Source organism: Limanda limanda, chromosome 4 (genome assembly GCF_963576545.1).
Source record: "Limanda limanda chromosome 4, fLimLim1.1, whole genome shotgun sequence".
In the NCBI taxonomy this organism is placed as follows: domain Eukaryota; kingdom Metazoa; phylum Chordata; class Actinopteri; order Pleuronectiformes; family Pleuronectidae; genus Limanda; species Limanda limanda.
Window position 1 is genome coordinate 32,306,090 of NC_083639.1, and position 13,373 is coordinate 32,319,462.

The 13,373-nt window shown below is 50.2% G+C and overlaps 3 protein-coding genes across 3 annotated transcripts in view; 2 read left to right on the plus strand and 1 right to left on the minus strand.

Annotated features, from left to right (window-relative positions):
- pik3c2b (phosphatidylinositol-4-phosphate 3-kinase, catalytic subunit type 2 beta) overlaps positions 1-2,352 on the plus strand; it is a 23,303-nt gene extending 20,951 nt beyond the window's left edge. Inside the window, exons 27-33 of the mRNA XM_061069068.1 lie at positions 1-86; positions 179-300; positions 407-524; positions 754-829; positions 932-1,038; positions 1,164-1,292; positions 1,464-2,352. The exon at positions 1-86 is cut by the window's left edge and continues 107 nt beyond it. Of these exons, the coding sequence (XP_060925051.1) occupies positions 1-86; positions 179-300; positions 407-524; positions 754-829; positions 932-1,038; positions 1,164-1,292; positions 1,464-1,655 (830 nt within the window). The 3' untranslated portion in view covers positions 1,656-2,352. The remainder of the gene's footprint in view (positions 87-178; positions 301-406; positions 525-753; positions 830-931; positions 1,039-1,163; positions 1,293-1,463) is intronic.
- A 3,618-nt stretch (positions 2,353-5,970) lies between these two features.
- LOC132999404 (protein phosphatase 1 regulatory subunit 15B) lies at positions 5,971-9,969 on the plus strand. Its single transcript, XM_061069069.1, has 2 exons — positions 5,971-8,918; positions 9,002-9,969. Exons 1-2 carry the CDS (start codon positions 7,095-7,097, stop codon positions 9,230-9,232), a joined length of 2,055 nt encoding a protein of 684 aa, XP_060925052.1. The 5' UTR covers positions 5,971-7,094; the 3' UTR covers positions 9,233-9,969.
- A 905-nt stretch (positions 9,970-10,874) lies between these two features.
- On the minus strand, positions 10,875-13,361 carry LOC132999364 (achaete-scute homolog 5). The gene is made up of 2 exons (XM_061069021.1): positions 12,694-13,361; positions 10,875-11,802 (listed from the first exon to the last, which is right to left on the minus strand). The coding sequence occupies exon 2, from the start codon at positions 11,747-11,749 to the stop codon at positions 11,246-11,248; it is 504 nt and encodes a 167-aa protein (XP_060925004.1). The 5' UTR covers positions 11,750-11,802; positions 12,694-13,361; the 3' UTR covers positions 10,875-11,245.
- Between the last annotated feature and the right edge of the window lie 12 nt (positions 13,362-13,373).

Here is a 13,373-nt window from a genome sequence, read left to right on the forward strand (position 1 = left end):
TTGCTCCGAAGGTTCAGACGCCGAAGAGCGCCGGCGTGATCAGGAACCTGTACGTGTGCCGCCACCTGCGCTCCAGCAAGGGCTACGTGAGTGAAACACATCATCAGTGTGTAACACGGGATCTTAACAACACAATGAAGTATCATACAGAACATGTGTGTGTCTGTGTGTGTCTCAGGCCTTCGTGGTGAAGGTGGAGCGTGACGGACAGGAAGTGCAGCTGGTTCAGAGGACGTTTGAAGAGTTTTATGAACTTCACAGTAAAATGAGACTAATGTTCCCTTCATCCAGACTGCCCAGGTACACAATCACACACTCACACACTCACACACAAACACCTGACATCATGATGTCACTTTGAGTGACAGTGAAGAAACGTCACGTCTCCTCTTCGCCCCGCCCACAGTTTCCCAAACCGTTTTGTGATTGGTCGGTCCCGAGGTGAGGCGATGGCCGACAGGAGGAAAGACGAGTTGAATGGTTACGTCTGGCACCTGATCCACGCCGCTCCAGAGGTCGCCCAGGTCAGACCCGACAACCAGGCCCGGAGGGTCGAGTCCATGTATTGTGATTCATCACTAACTGTGTGTGTGTGTGTGTGTGTGTGTGTGTGTGTGTGTGTGTGTGTGTGTGTGTGTGTGTGTGTGTGTGTGTGTGTGTGTGTGTGTGTGTGTGTGTGTGTGTGTGTGTGTGTGTGTGTGTGTGTGTGTGTGTGTGTGTGTGTGTGTACGTGTACGTGTGTGTGTGTTACAGTGCGAGCTGGTCTACACTTTCTTCCACCCACTGCCAAGAGACGAGAGACCAGGACCAACAACCAGCAAACCAGCAGGTTTGTGCAGGGACACACACACACACGCGTATGAAGACATAAACTCTGTTTGTATTTGATGTGTTACTGTGTGTGTCTGTATTGTGTATATTGTTTGTACAGAGTTGTCTTGGTCTCCGGCCTCAGAGAAAGACCTGGGTGAAGTCAAACTCTCCATCTCCTACAAGAACGACAAACTCTTCATCATGGTCATGCACATACGAGGACTGGTCAGTGTGTGTGTGTGTGTGTGTGTGTGTGTGTGTGTGTGTATCCAGACATGGACGTGTTGTACACGTGTTTTTGATATTCTGAGCTCAGCTGAACACTGAGGTGTGTGTGTGTGTGTGTGTAGCAGCCTCTTCAGGATGGGACAGACCCTGACCCGTACGTGAAGCTCTACCTCCTCCCTGACCCTCAGAAAACCAGTAAGAGGAAGACGAAGGCGGCGCGACGCACCTGTAACCCCACCTACAATGAGATGGTACAGTCTGGTCACGTGACTCTCGTTAATCTGGTCTTTACACATCTGACACACACACTAATCAGACAAAGACACACAAACAGACAAACTCACACTGAAACCGTCTAAAATCCGAGTTCAGTTGTGAGGGTGAATGTGATTGGTTGGTTGATTGTAGCTCCTCCCTCTCAGCTGCTGTACGAGCGGATCCCGCGCGGCGACCTGGACCAGCGGGTGATCCACCTGCGGGTTCTGGGGGACGGAGCTTTCTGGGACAACACTCTGCTGGGGGAGACCTTCATTCCTCTGAAGAAGCTGGTCCCAGGTCAGCACTGGGTCGACTGGCACCGGCTCAGCACCGCCGCCTCTGACTCCGCCCACTGACCAGCAGGAAACAGGGATCTAAAGCAAGCGAAGAAGAAGAAGAAGAAGAAGAAGAAGAGAGGTGTTTCTCCTCATGAGGATGACTGAGGAAAGAAGGAAAATCCTTTCAAAGTAAAAGCCTTGTGGCTGATCCTCTGTGTGAGGTCACTTCAATGACATCATCGCTGTTCACTTCAACTTCAATTCAAGACACGTTTCCATGGAAACCTGCAAACACTCAGATTCTTCTGATGTTTTTAATTTAACATCAATGAAAATTCATCTTTTGCACTTGAAACACGCAAACATACATATTACTAAAATAATTAAAAGTTCAAAGACTCACTACACACACACACACACACACACACACAGACACACACACAGACACACACACACACACACAGACACACACTGAAGTAGATGTGAAATCAGTTCACTCAGAAGTTCAAACTCAAGCCCGTGTCAGTCGTCACACTGCGAGGGAACGTAGGAGGTTTATCCTCAGGGACCATGAAGAGGAAACGTTCACACGTCACTTTTTATAAACTACTGCAGAAGAAGAAAGTCTCATCACAGGAAACAACTGACACACTTCAAGTCAAAGCTGCGTTACACAAACACACGTTTCCTCCGTCGCACAAACTCACAGCGACACTGAGAAGCTTCGCTCTAAACGCTGAAACTGACAGGAAGCAGCTGGAGGCCAATCAGAGGGAGGGGGCGGGAGGTGGGGGGGAGAGAGGGGGCGGGAGGGAGTGAGGGGGTGTGAGGTGAGGGGGGGTGGAGTGAGGGGGCGGGAGGTGGGGGGGAGAGAGGGGGCGGGAGGGAGTGAGGGGGTGTGAGGTGAGGGGGGGTGGAGTGGGGGGCGGGAGGGAGTGAGGGGGTGTGAGGTGAGGGGGAGTTGGAGTGGGGTGGAGTGAGTGAGGGAGTGAGGTAGCGTGAGGTTGGGTGGAGTTAGGGAGTTTGAGGGGGGGTGAGGTAGTGAGGGGTTGGAGTGAGGTGGGGGGGCGTGAGGGGGCGGGGACAGACTGAGGATATTTTTTACAGTGTTAATGAGGATCTGTGATTTCATGTTTTTGTTGATGAACTGAAGCTGGAAACGAATCTGTTCCCCACTCGGCTGCAGATGTTTCTGTCTCCAGACGTTTCTGTCTCCAGACGTTTCTGTCTCCAGATGTTTCTGTCTCCAGATGTTTCTGTCTCCAGACGTTTCTGTCTCCAGACGTTTCTGTAGCTCAGATGTTTTGAAATAATTCTTCTTGACCTTTGACCTTTCATGCTCACTGTTGCGATCATTATAACGTTTGTGCGATCATTATAACGTTTGTGCGATCATTATAACGTTTGTGCGATCATTATAACGTTTGTGCGATCATTATAACATTTGTACGATCATTATAACGTTTGTACGATCATTATAACGTTTGTGCGATCATTATAACGATTGTGCGATCATTATAACGTTATAACATTTGTACGATCATTATAACGTTTGTACGATCATTATAACGTTTGTGCGATCATTATAACGTTTGTACGATCATTATAACGTTTGTGCGATCATTATAACGTTTGTACGATCACTATAACGTTTGTGCGATCATTATAACGATTGTGCGATCATTATAACGTTATAACATTTGTACGATCATTATAACGTTTGTACGATCACTATAACGTTTGTACGATCATTATAACGTTTGTACGATCACTATAACGTTTGTGCGATCATTATAACGTTTGTGCGATCATTATAACGTTTGTGCGATCATTATGTCTCAATAGCGTGAATGATTGTGACGAGCTCTGAATTCAGAACTAGAGAAACAGATTCATGATTTTTTTTTGTACGAGTTGAAATGATTTTTTTACATCAGTATATTTTTGATGCAGTCTGGTGAAATGTGACGAGTTTGATCTGAAAGAAGAAAACACTGATGGAGAAGGAGAGTGGTGAGCAGTACAGTCTGACCTCTGACCCCTGACAGAGACAGAATGTAAATAAACCTGATCTTTGTTTTTAATAAACTGACCATATGATTAAAATGTGACTTTCCGCTGCAGCGGAGTCGTTCAGGTTTAGATTCTCATAGAAAGAAGCTGTTTTTAATTAACTTTCATTTTCATCTTCTTTTGTATCATTTGCACTAAAAAATAAACTTGAATTGAATAAAAAATGTTCCTCCTGTTCTTTTCTTTCTCTTTCTCCCTCTGTTATTCACTGTGATTTGACCTTTTAACGATAAAGTGAAAAAAAAGATCTTTTCTCTTCAGAACTTCAAACATCTGTTGAAATGAGAATCGTCCATATTGAATTAAAAGACAAGTTACAAGAACAACGTGGTTTAATGAGATTAAAGTTATGATATGACGACTTGAATATTATGAAATTAATCTCACTTCTAATTAGTTTTTGTCTTTTAAAACTTGAACTTTGTTCTCAAATTAATCTCTCATAAGATTGAAGATATAAATGAAAATTGAAATACATTTCTGGTTTTAATATAAAGAATCGTTATTTGCAGTCATGTTAAAAACACAGTTTTTATTTCATATAAATATATATACATTTTAAAAGTCCCAGTTAAAACCATATTTAATTTGATTGATGAAACAGAAAACAGACAAGTTTTCTCCTGAAAACTATTTTTAACACAGGACACAGCAACACGCCCAAATAAGGAACCGACTGAAAAACACGTGGGAGCAGATAGCAGGGACACATGTCCTGTTAAAGGGACAGACCCGGGACAAGGTGTCCTGTTAAAGGGACGGACCCGGGACAAGGTGTCCTGTTATAGGGACAGACCCGGGACAAGGTGTCCTGTTAAAGGGACGGACCCGGGACAAGGTGTCCTGTTATAGGGACAGACCCGGGACAAGGTGTCCTGTTAAAGGGACGGACCCGGGACAAGGTGTCCTGTTAAAGGGACGGACCCGGGACAAGGTGTCCTGTTATAGGGACGGACCCGGGACAAGGTGTCCTGTTAAAGGGACAGACCCGGGACAAGGTGTCCAGTTAAAGGACCCGGGACAAGGTGTCCTGTTATAGGGACAGACCCGGGACAAGGTGTCCTGTTAAAGGGACGGACCCGGGACAAGGTGTCCTGTTATAGGGACGGACCCGGGACAAGGTGTCCTGTTAAAGGGACGGACCCGGGACAAGGTGTCCTGTTAAAGGGACGAACCCGGGACAAGGTGTCCTGTTAAAGGGACGGACCCGGGACAAGGTGTCCAGTTAAAGGGACAGACCCGGGACAAGGTGTCCTGTTAAAGTAGTAAGTAAGTAAGTAAGTAGGTTTTATTTATAGAGCACATTTAAATACAGCATAAACTGACCAAAGTGCTGTACAATGACAATAAAAGGCAAATAATACAATATAACAATACAAATTGACCCTAAGTCCTAAAATCCAATACAAAGTGCAATAACATTCAATAACAGTTAGGGGGAAAGGAAGGCCAGGGAGTAAAAGTGGGTTTTTAGCCTGGACTTGAAGGCAGAAATGGAGGGGGCGGATCTAATGTCCTGAGGGAGCAGGTTCCACAGACGTGGAGCGGCCCTGTCACCTTCCTGCTGGAGCCGTGAGCGTGGCACGTGCAGAAAACCTTTGCTAGAGGATCTGAGGGACCTCTGGACTGACTGGGGCTGTACAAGGTCAGTGATGTAGGCTGGGGCCAGCCCATTGAGTGCCTTAAAAACAAATAATAAAACTTTAAACTGTATCCTAAAATGAATAGGGATCCAGTGCAAGGAGGCCAGAATGGGGGTGATGTGCTCACGCCTCTTGGTGCCAGATCAAACCCAGCAGCTTCATGGAGACGTCCTTCAGGACAGAGTGGACGTGTTCAGGAGAAGAACCTGAGGAACCGGACAGGAACATCCCACCCAGAGAGGTTCACGAGGAGACAAGAAGACGAGGAGACAAGGAGCCGAGGAGAAGGTTCACTAGGAGACGAGGAGACTAGGAGACGAGGAGAAGAGGAGCCGAGGAGACGAGGAGAAGAGGAGAAGAGGAGAAGAGGAGACGAGGAGCCGAGGAGCCGATACATTAAGGAGCCGAGGAGCCGAGGAGAAGGTTCACTAGGAGACGAGGAGACTAGGAGACAAGGAGACGAGGAGACGAGGAGACTAGGAGACGAGGAGAAGAGGAGAAGAGGAGACGAGGAGAAGAGGAGACGAGGAGACTAGGAGACAAGGAGATGAGGAGACAAGGAGACGAGGAGACGAGGAGACGAGGAGAAGAGGAGACGAGAAGAAGAGGAGACGAGGAGAAGAGGAGACAAGGAGACGAGGAGAAGAGGAGACGAGGAGAAGAGGAGAAGAGGAGAAGAGGAGTGGAGGAGTGTGTCTAACATGGGAGAAGGAAACTATAAAGAATTGTTTGAGTTTTTAAAAGAAAGTGGTTCAATGAAGAGGATCGAAGTTTGAGGTTGGGTTTTATTAATTTATATTTATTTATTTCCATCATAGTGGGGGGCGGTGATGCACCGTGAAGGTCAGGGGCCACCCGCCATCAAACAACAACAAAAACAACCACAACAACCACAACAACAACAACAACAACAACAAGAAGAAGAAGAAGAAGAAGAAGAGTTCCGCTGTGACGCGCTTCAGTAACACCGCGACGCTCCCTAACCGCAGCTGCACCGTCACGTCACCGGAAACACGCGTCACAGTTGACGGCCCCTAAACTTTCTGATGAAATCTCCGAAGAAGAAGCGACGAAGACCCGAGCCGAGCCGAGCCGAGCCCGAGTCCAGAAGACCTAACAGGATCCGAACCAGGACCGGGGAGACTTTAACCCGCATGTAGACTCACCTCCTCCGGGTTCAAGCTCTGACATCTGTCGCTGTGTGCGGAACTAACCGTCAGCTAGCTGCTAAGCTAACCCGCTGCTAGGCTAACCCGCTGCTAAGCTAGCCCGCTGCTAAGCTAACCCGCTAGCTGCACCGGCTCTACGGAATCCGACTCGATGGATCCGGTTCCGGACTCGGACCTGGTTCTGTCCTCGGACCGGGACTCGACCGTGCTCAGCTTCTGTTCCAAACTGTCCACGAGGAAGGGGCCCAGCCCCCGCGGAGCCCGCCCGGCCGAGGGCTCCTGTTCCCCGGGCTCCCGGTGCTCGAGGAGCCGGTGTGAGAGTCAGTGAAGCTCCGGAGATCCAGTCTGAGACCAGGACCTGGACAAGGACCAGAGATCCAGTCTGAGACCAGGACCTGGACCAGGAGGAGAGATCCAGTCTGAGACCTGGACCTGGACCAGGAGGAGAGATCCAGTCTGAGACCAGGACCTGGACCAGGAGGAGAGATCCAGGAAAGACTTTGAAAGTGTTAAAGTGTGTGAAGCTGCTGCTGAGACCCAGACCTGGACCCGGACCAGAACCCGACCTGGACCAGCACCCGGACTGTGTCACTTTTATATTTATTTTTATTTGACACTTTAACGCCAGCGCCATGTTGAGGAGTGGGACGGAGGACGGACATGTCTCCAGCGGACAGAGCTCGTCCTCTCGGGCCGGCCGCGGGGTCTCGTCAGGCGGTCTGGTCCCTCAGGAGAGTCCGTGGATCGGCCTGTTCTCCGTGGTGTCGAGGCCCGCGCTGTGCTTCGTGCAGAGGTTCCTCCCGGGTCGGGTTCCGGTTCCGGCTGACGAGGGCCCCCGGGGGACCGGGTCCGGGACCGGGACCGGGTCCGCTTCTCAGATCCGCTTCACCGAGGAAGGAGGAGACTTCTTCAAGCAGCTGGAGCACGTGACGCAGCACGCAGCCGCTCAGCTGACCGACACGTGGTGTCAGCAGGGACCCGGACCCGGGGGGCCACTGGGACCCGGACCCGGCTCTGGACCCGGCTCCGCCCCCCCGTGGCTGACCGCCGCGGCTCTGCGGGACTTGGGCATCGAGGACCCCGGGGAGCTGAGCCTGGGTCCGCCCACCCGGGTCGGGGGCGTGTCATCTGTCAGGACCTTCCTGAACCCGGTCCTGATGAACCCGGTCCTGATGAACCCGGTCCTGATGAACCCGGTGTCAGCTCAGGAAGTGAAACCCACGTGGTGGGGCAGTCTGTGGGGGGGTGAGGACATTTCACAGAGAGCTTTGTCCTGGACTGAGGACCAGACCCCCCCACCCCCTGCAGGGTCACCGCCCCCCCCTGCAGGGTCACCGCCCCCCCCTGCAGAGGACTGGACTGTGAGAGAACCCTCTGGAGCCGCTGAGCACAAAGAGGGGGGGCCGGACAGTGAGGGTCTTCACACAATCCAGAACCCAGGGGGGGCCACGGCAGAGCTCAGCAGCCCGGGAGGCGGAGCCTGCAGCGAGCCTCTGACCCCGGAGCAGGACCACGGTTACTCCAGCCTGGAGGAGGAGCTTCTCCTGTTGAAGAACTCCAGTGACGAGACGGGAACCTGTGAGACCCCCATGCAGGACCAGAGGTCTGAGGGGACATCAGAGACCCCCATGCAGGACCAGAGGTCTGAGGGGACATCAGAGACCCCCATGCAGGACCAGAGGTCTGAGGGGACATCAGAGACCACCGACGAGGACAGACCACCACACTCAGCTGATGAGGGTCCGGCCGTGGACAACATGGCGCCCGCCGGCCCCCCCGAGTGCCAGAACAAAGCCATCGCCTTCATCATGGGCTGCCCCTGCAGCGACGAGGAGGACAGCAGCCAATCAGAGTCCAGCGAGGAGGAGGAGGAGGACGATGGGTTCGACAGCGAGGGCTCGTCGGACCTGTCGGACTCGACTGATGAAGAGGAGGAGGAGTCAGACGGCGAGGGCGACGGCGAGGGCGACTCGGAGTCCGAGCGTCTCTGGAACGCGTTGTGTCAGAGCGTGGACCCGTACAACCCCCGGAGCTTCAGCGCCCAGCTGCACAGCACGCCGCCCAGGCCCGTTCCCACCGCCACCCGCACCGCCACACCCCCCTCTCCCCCCGCCTCCTCCCCCCCCTCCGGCCTGGACGTGTGGGACGACTCGGCCTCGGCGAGCGAGGCGGACGAGGTGGAGAGCCTCCGCCTGCTGAGCTCCTTCAGCTGCTCGTCGGACCCCTACAGTCCTTTGAACTTCCAGGCGCCCATCAGGACCACAGGGACACACAAGGTGGGGCCAGAGGCCAAGAGGGCCCCCCGGACCCCCCCGGGCCCCCCCCACCACAAAGCAGCTTCTCCTCCTGAGTACAGGAAGGAGGAGGCCGAGGAGCGACTGGACAGCGGCTTCTCTGAGCCCCCGGCCCCCCCCCCCTCCTCCTCCACCTCTCAGAGCGCGGCCTCAACCAAGAAGGTCAGTGTCTCGTGACTCCGCCTCTTTTCATCCATGTGACAGTGTTCTCTCTCTCTAACGCCCTCTCTCTCTCTCTCTCTCAGGTGCGTTTCTGTGAGCGAGTGGAGGAGATCTTCCTGGGCGGGGGGGAGGACCGCCGCGGCCCCTGGGAGCAGCTGGCCCGGGACCGCGGCCGCTTCCTGCGGCGCTGCCAGGAGGCGGAGCAGAGCATCGGCTTCTGTCTGCAGCCGCAGCACCGCCGGCTGGTCGTCCTCCGGGGCCAGGGCACCCCCCCCACCCAGGAGGAAGACGCACCTGGACGCATCTCACACTGATTCAATGAGAAGCTGCAGGTGTGGATCAGAAACAAACATTGTCATCATACTGACGAGAGACAGAGACTCAAAGACACAAAGACTCAAAGACTCAGAGACACAGACTTAGATCTGCTGGACTCTTCACTGACTCGAGTCCTCGTCTGTTGTTCTGCAGCTTCGTCAACTAATATATTAAGATTCAGGGAAACTTTCTGACAAACGTATTTAATAAACCTGAGAGGTATTGGTGAAGTACTGGTGAAGTACTGGTGAAGTACTGGTGAAGTACTGGTGAAGTATTGGTGAGGTACTGGTGAAGTACTGGTGAAGTACTGGTGAGGTTCTGGTGAGTGTGGAGGTTTCTGTCCTCAGTGAACATGTCTTCAGTGTCTCTGCTGTTTCATCATGAGAAACAGAATCGTTGATCTCAGTATTAATGAATTTTATTTCTGATCAGTTTTATTTTAAAGTTTTAAAGTCTTGATTTGTCGTAAACATCAACTTTTTAAACCGATGAGAAATGAATTGATCAACTTCTCTGTGACTCGAGAGTCAAACTGCAGCCGGACTCTGAATCTTTGCAGCTCGGTTTGTTTGAGTTTCGTCTCTGAAGCCAAAGATGAACAGTGGTCATGTGACAGGAAGTGGAATCTGCATGAACTTCCTTGAGGATTTATCAGACTCTAATCACTGATAATCGATGCACCTGATTGGTGTGATGTTCACCACTGTGGAATAAAAAGTAAAGAATCGTCCTTCAGCGTGTGTGTCCTCACTGACCCTGGGCCCTCTGAAGCCCCGCCTCCTGACCCTGGGCCCTCTGAAGCCCCGCCTCCTGACCCTGGGGCCCTCGGAGGCCCCTCCTCCTGACCCTGGGCCCTCGGAGGCCCCGCCTCCTGACCCTCACCACTGAACACACAACAAGTCCTTTTACTCAGTTACTAAGAGTAGATGTACTCAGTTACTTTCAGGTACTTTCCACCAGAGACACAGAGTTTCACCATTTGAACAGATGTCACATATTTAAAATATTTTTAGTTTGAGGAGCTCATTCATCATTAACCACATTTTATTAATATTATAATAAATAATGGCGGCTGGTCCCTCTTGCTTCACAGAATCTAAATGTTTAACTGTAAACACTGGAAATCTAATTAAATAAGTAATATGAGTTCTTGACAAAATGTTCACAAACAGGATTTTTGAAATGTTTTGATATTTATGATGTCTCCTTTTGCAGTCAAAGGAAAAACTGTTTCTCATGAAACTTTGTGAAAATACTTGTCAGACGTCTCAGTCCTGTGTGAAGTTCCATCACGAGTGAGTCTCATTGAGGTCACGACCTCAGTGTCCAAGGTCGTGAGTTCTAATCCCAGGTGATAACTCTGCTAATGTCTGTTCAATCTAAAATGTCCGAGCTGCTTTAATTAATATTATTATTAGCAGTTATTCAGTATCTGTTGCTAATGTCTATGAACCGTCTTTGACGAGCATTGATTTAGCGTTTGCTTTGATTCCTTCGTTGGGTCCGTGTCCCGGCAGCTAACCTGGAGAAGGAGGGTTCATGACCTGCACTGCAGCCACCAGGGGGCGCTGTGTTTCACTGAGTGGGACGATAAACACAAAAGAAGAAAACTTGACTTTGTTTTGGTATTTTTTATTTTATTTTGAATCGTTGAAAAATCTGTAAATTTGTCAGAAAATATTCAACAGTTTTTTCTCCTCAGATATTAGTTTGTCCAGCAGGGGGAGCTCTACTGTTAGTCCTGCAGTCAAACAGCGCCCCCTGCAAGTGAGTGTGACTGCAGGAGTGTTTCAGCACTTGACCGGATCAGGAATCTGATTCCTCTTCTGAAAAGCTGGTTCTGGTCTCGTCCTGGTTTTTCTTTCATGATCTGTTCAGGTTCTGGTTCACGTCGGATTCAGATCTGGTTCTGTTCTGGTTCCTGTTCCCTGGTCTGGTTCTGATCCTGTGGTTCTGGATCTATGATGCTTGTTGAACCGAGCAGACGACAGCAGCGTGTGACCCCCTCAGTCGGGTCCAGGGGCTGAAGTGTTGGGGGCCCGGTCCCCGGTGTGGCCCCCCCCGTCTCCCAGAGCCACCAGGCCCTGCAGGTACTGGATGTACCTGATGGCGGCGCGCAGAGTCTCCACCTTGCTGAGGCGTTTGTCGGCGCTCGGACCCGGCAGGTGGTCCCTCAGTTTGGCGTAACCCTGGTTCACGCACTTTACCCTCTGACGCTCGCGTTCGTTGCGTTTCTGGATGAACGCCGGCTCGAAGGGACACTCGAACACGCTGAAGTGTCCGTGGTGGTGGAAGGGGGGGGGCAGGTAGGGCAGGAGCCCGGGGCCCCTCAGGGGACCTCGGTAGAGGCCGAGGCCGGCGGCGTCCATCCTGGAGGGGAAGACCAAGAAGGGCCGAGCATCCGAGGGTTGAGAGACGTCCTCACTGAGTCCAGCAGGGGGAGACAGACTGAAGCTCAGGTGAGAGGAATGCTGCTCTGTGATTGGACGAGAGAAGGTGTAGCTCATCATGTGATCTGGACACACTCACATCGGATCGGGTTGGTTTCAGGACGTCATCGGACCTGAAGACAGAGATGAAACTTCACTGAACAGTCAAAACATGTAAATACTCAGCTGGCGCTGGATCAGAAAAACTACGACTCCCAGGATGCAGTTCATGAACAGTCAGCCAATCACAGAGCTTCTCATCAACAATCAGCTGAAGCGTATTAAAGGTATTAATACTCTAGTTTCAGATCAACTCAGTAACCATGGCAATGTCTTCTCCACTCTAGTGTAGTGTTTAGGGAATTCATTATTTTAGGGACAGAGAAAGGACGATATCAGCAGGAGGTAAAAGAAAGGTTTAGTTAAACATTAATATTCTAACGACAATGTTCTGAAACACGACGGAGGAAACAGTGGAGCTTCGTCTCTTAGTGATTCATTTATTGATTAGTTGCTCAGGTTTCATCATCTAATAATCGAATAAAAATAAAGAAACATCTCCAGGTTTATCAAATATGAGAGTTTTCGTAAACTCAGCATGAAACAATAAAAAATACAAAATAAACGTTTTCTAAAAATAGAATAAAAAACGTGGCTGAACGTTAACACGAGTTTGAGATAATGTTACAGCGGCAGAATGAAATTAAAATGAGAAACATCAGTCAAAGTAAATCAGAAAAGTTTCAACATAAACACAATAACATATAAATAATACACAATATTAAACAGAAAATAAACAGTGAAACAGGATGAGAAGATGTTTGAGTTTGTTGGAATAAATATAAATAAAACATTTCAAACACAGATGTTATATCATTACTAATATACAGATGTTATAAGTCATAAAATGGTTGAGTATAGAAGAAGTGATGATGAATGAAGCTCGGTGAGAATGGTCTAAAGTCTTTGTGTCTCACCTCAGCTGCAGCGTTTCCTCGACTGACGCTCAGACGACAAGGACTTACCTGCTCTTACCTGCCGAGGCTCCGCCCCTTCCAGGTGTGCGATGGGACGCCAGGTCCTGGGAGAGAGAGCCCCCCCCAGCACGCTGCATCCTGGGTCTTTACTGGTGCATCATGGGTCAGAAAACAGAGTGAAAAACACAGATTTGATGTTTTGTGAGGATTTGTGTGCAGCAGTGTGTCACAGCAGTGCGGACAGGACGCCGCTCACTGATTGGTCGGATCACTGCGATGTCGCCGCTCAGCCTCAGAAACATCAAACGCTCAAATGAGTGTTTGCAGTTTCCTCCGGATAAATCCTCCGGTTGAGGATGAAAAGGCCTCAGCGACACACACCCTTCCTGTCAGCGCACAACTCATCACACAACACACACTGATGACTGTTTACACACACTCACACACCTGTAACCTGAGACACACCCGAGGACGTCTCTTGACATTATCCTCGACCAATCAGTTCACAGACGGAGACTCTGACTGATGTAAAAAGAACAGAAGAGAAAAGATGAAGAGAAAAGACACAAGTTGGAAATATGTGAGTTTGTGTTTCAACACAAGAAGTTTCATGAACACAAGTAAACAACTGATGGAGCAGATACAAATAACAACAATAATATGACGAACAAAGTGGAACCGAACCATCAACACATCGGCTTCACCGCTGACCACAACTCACAACAACT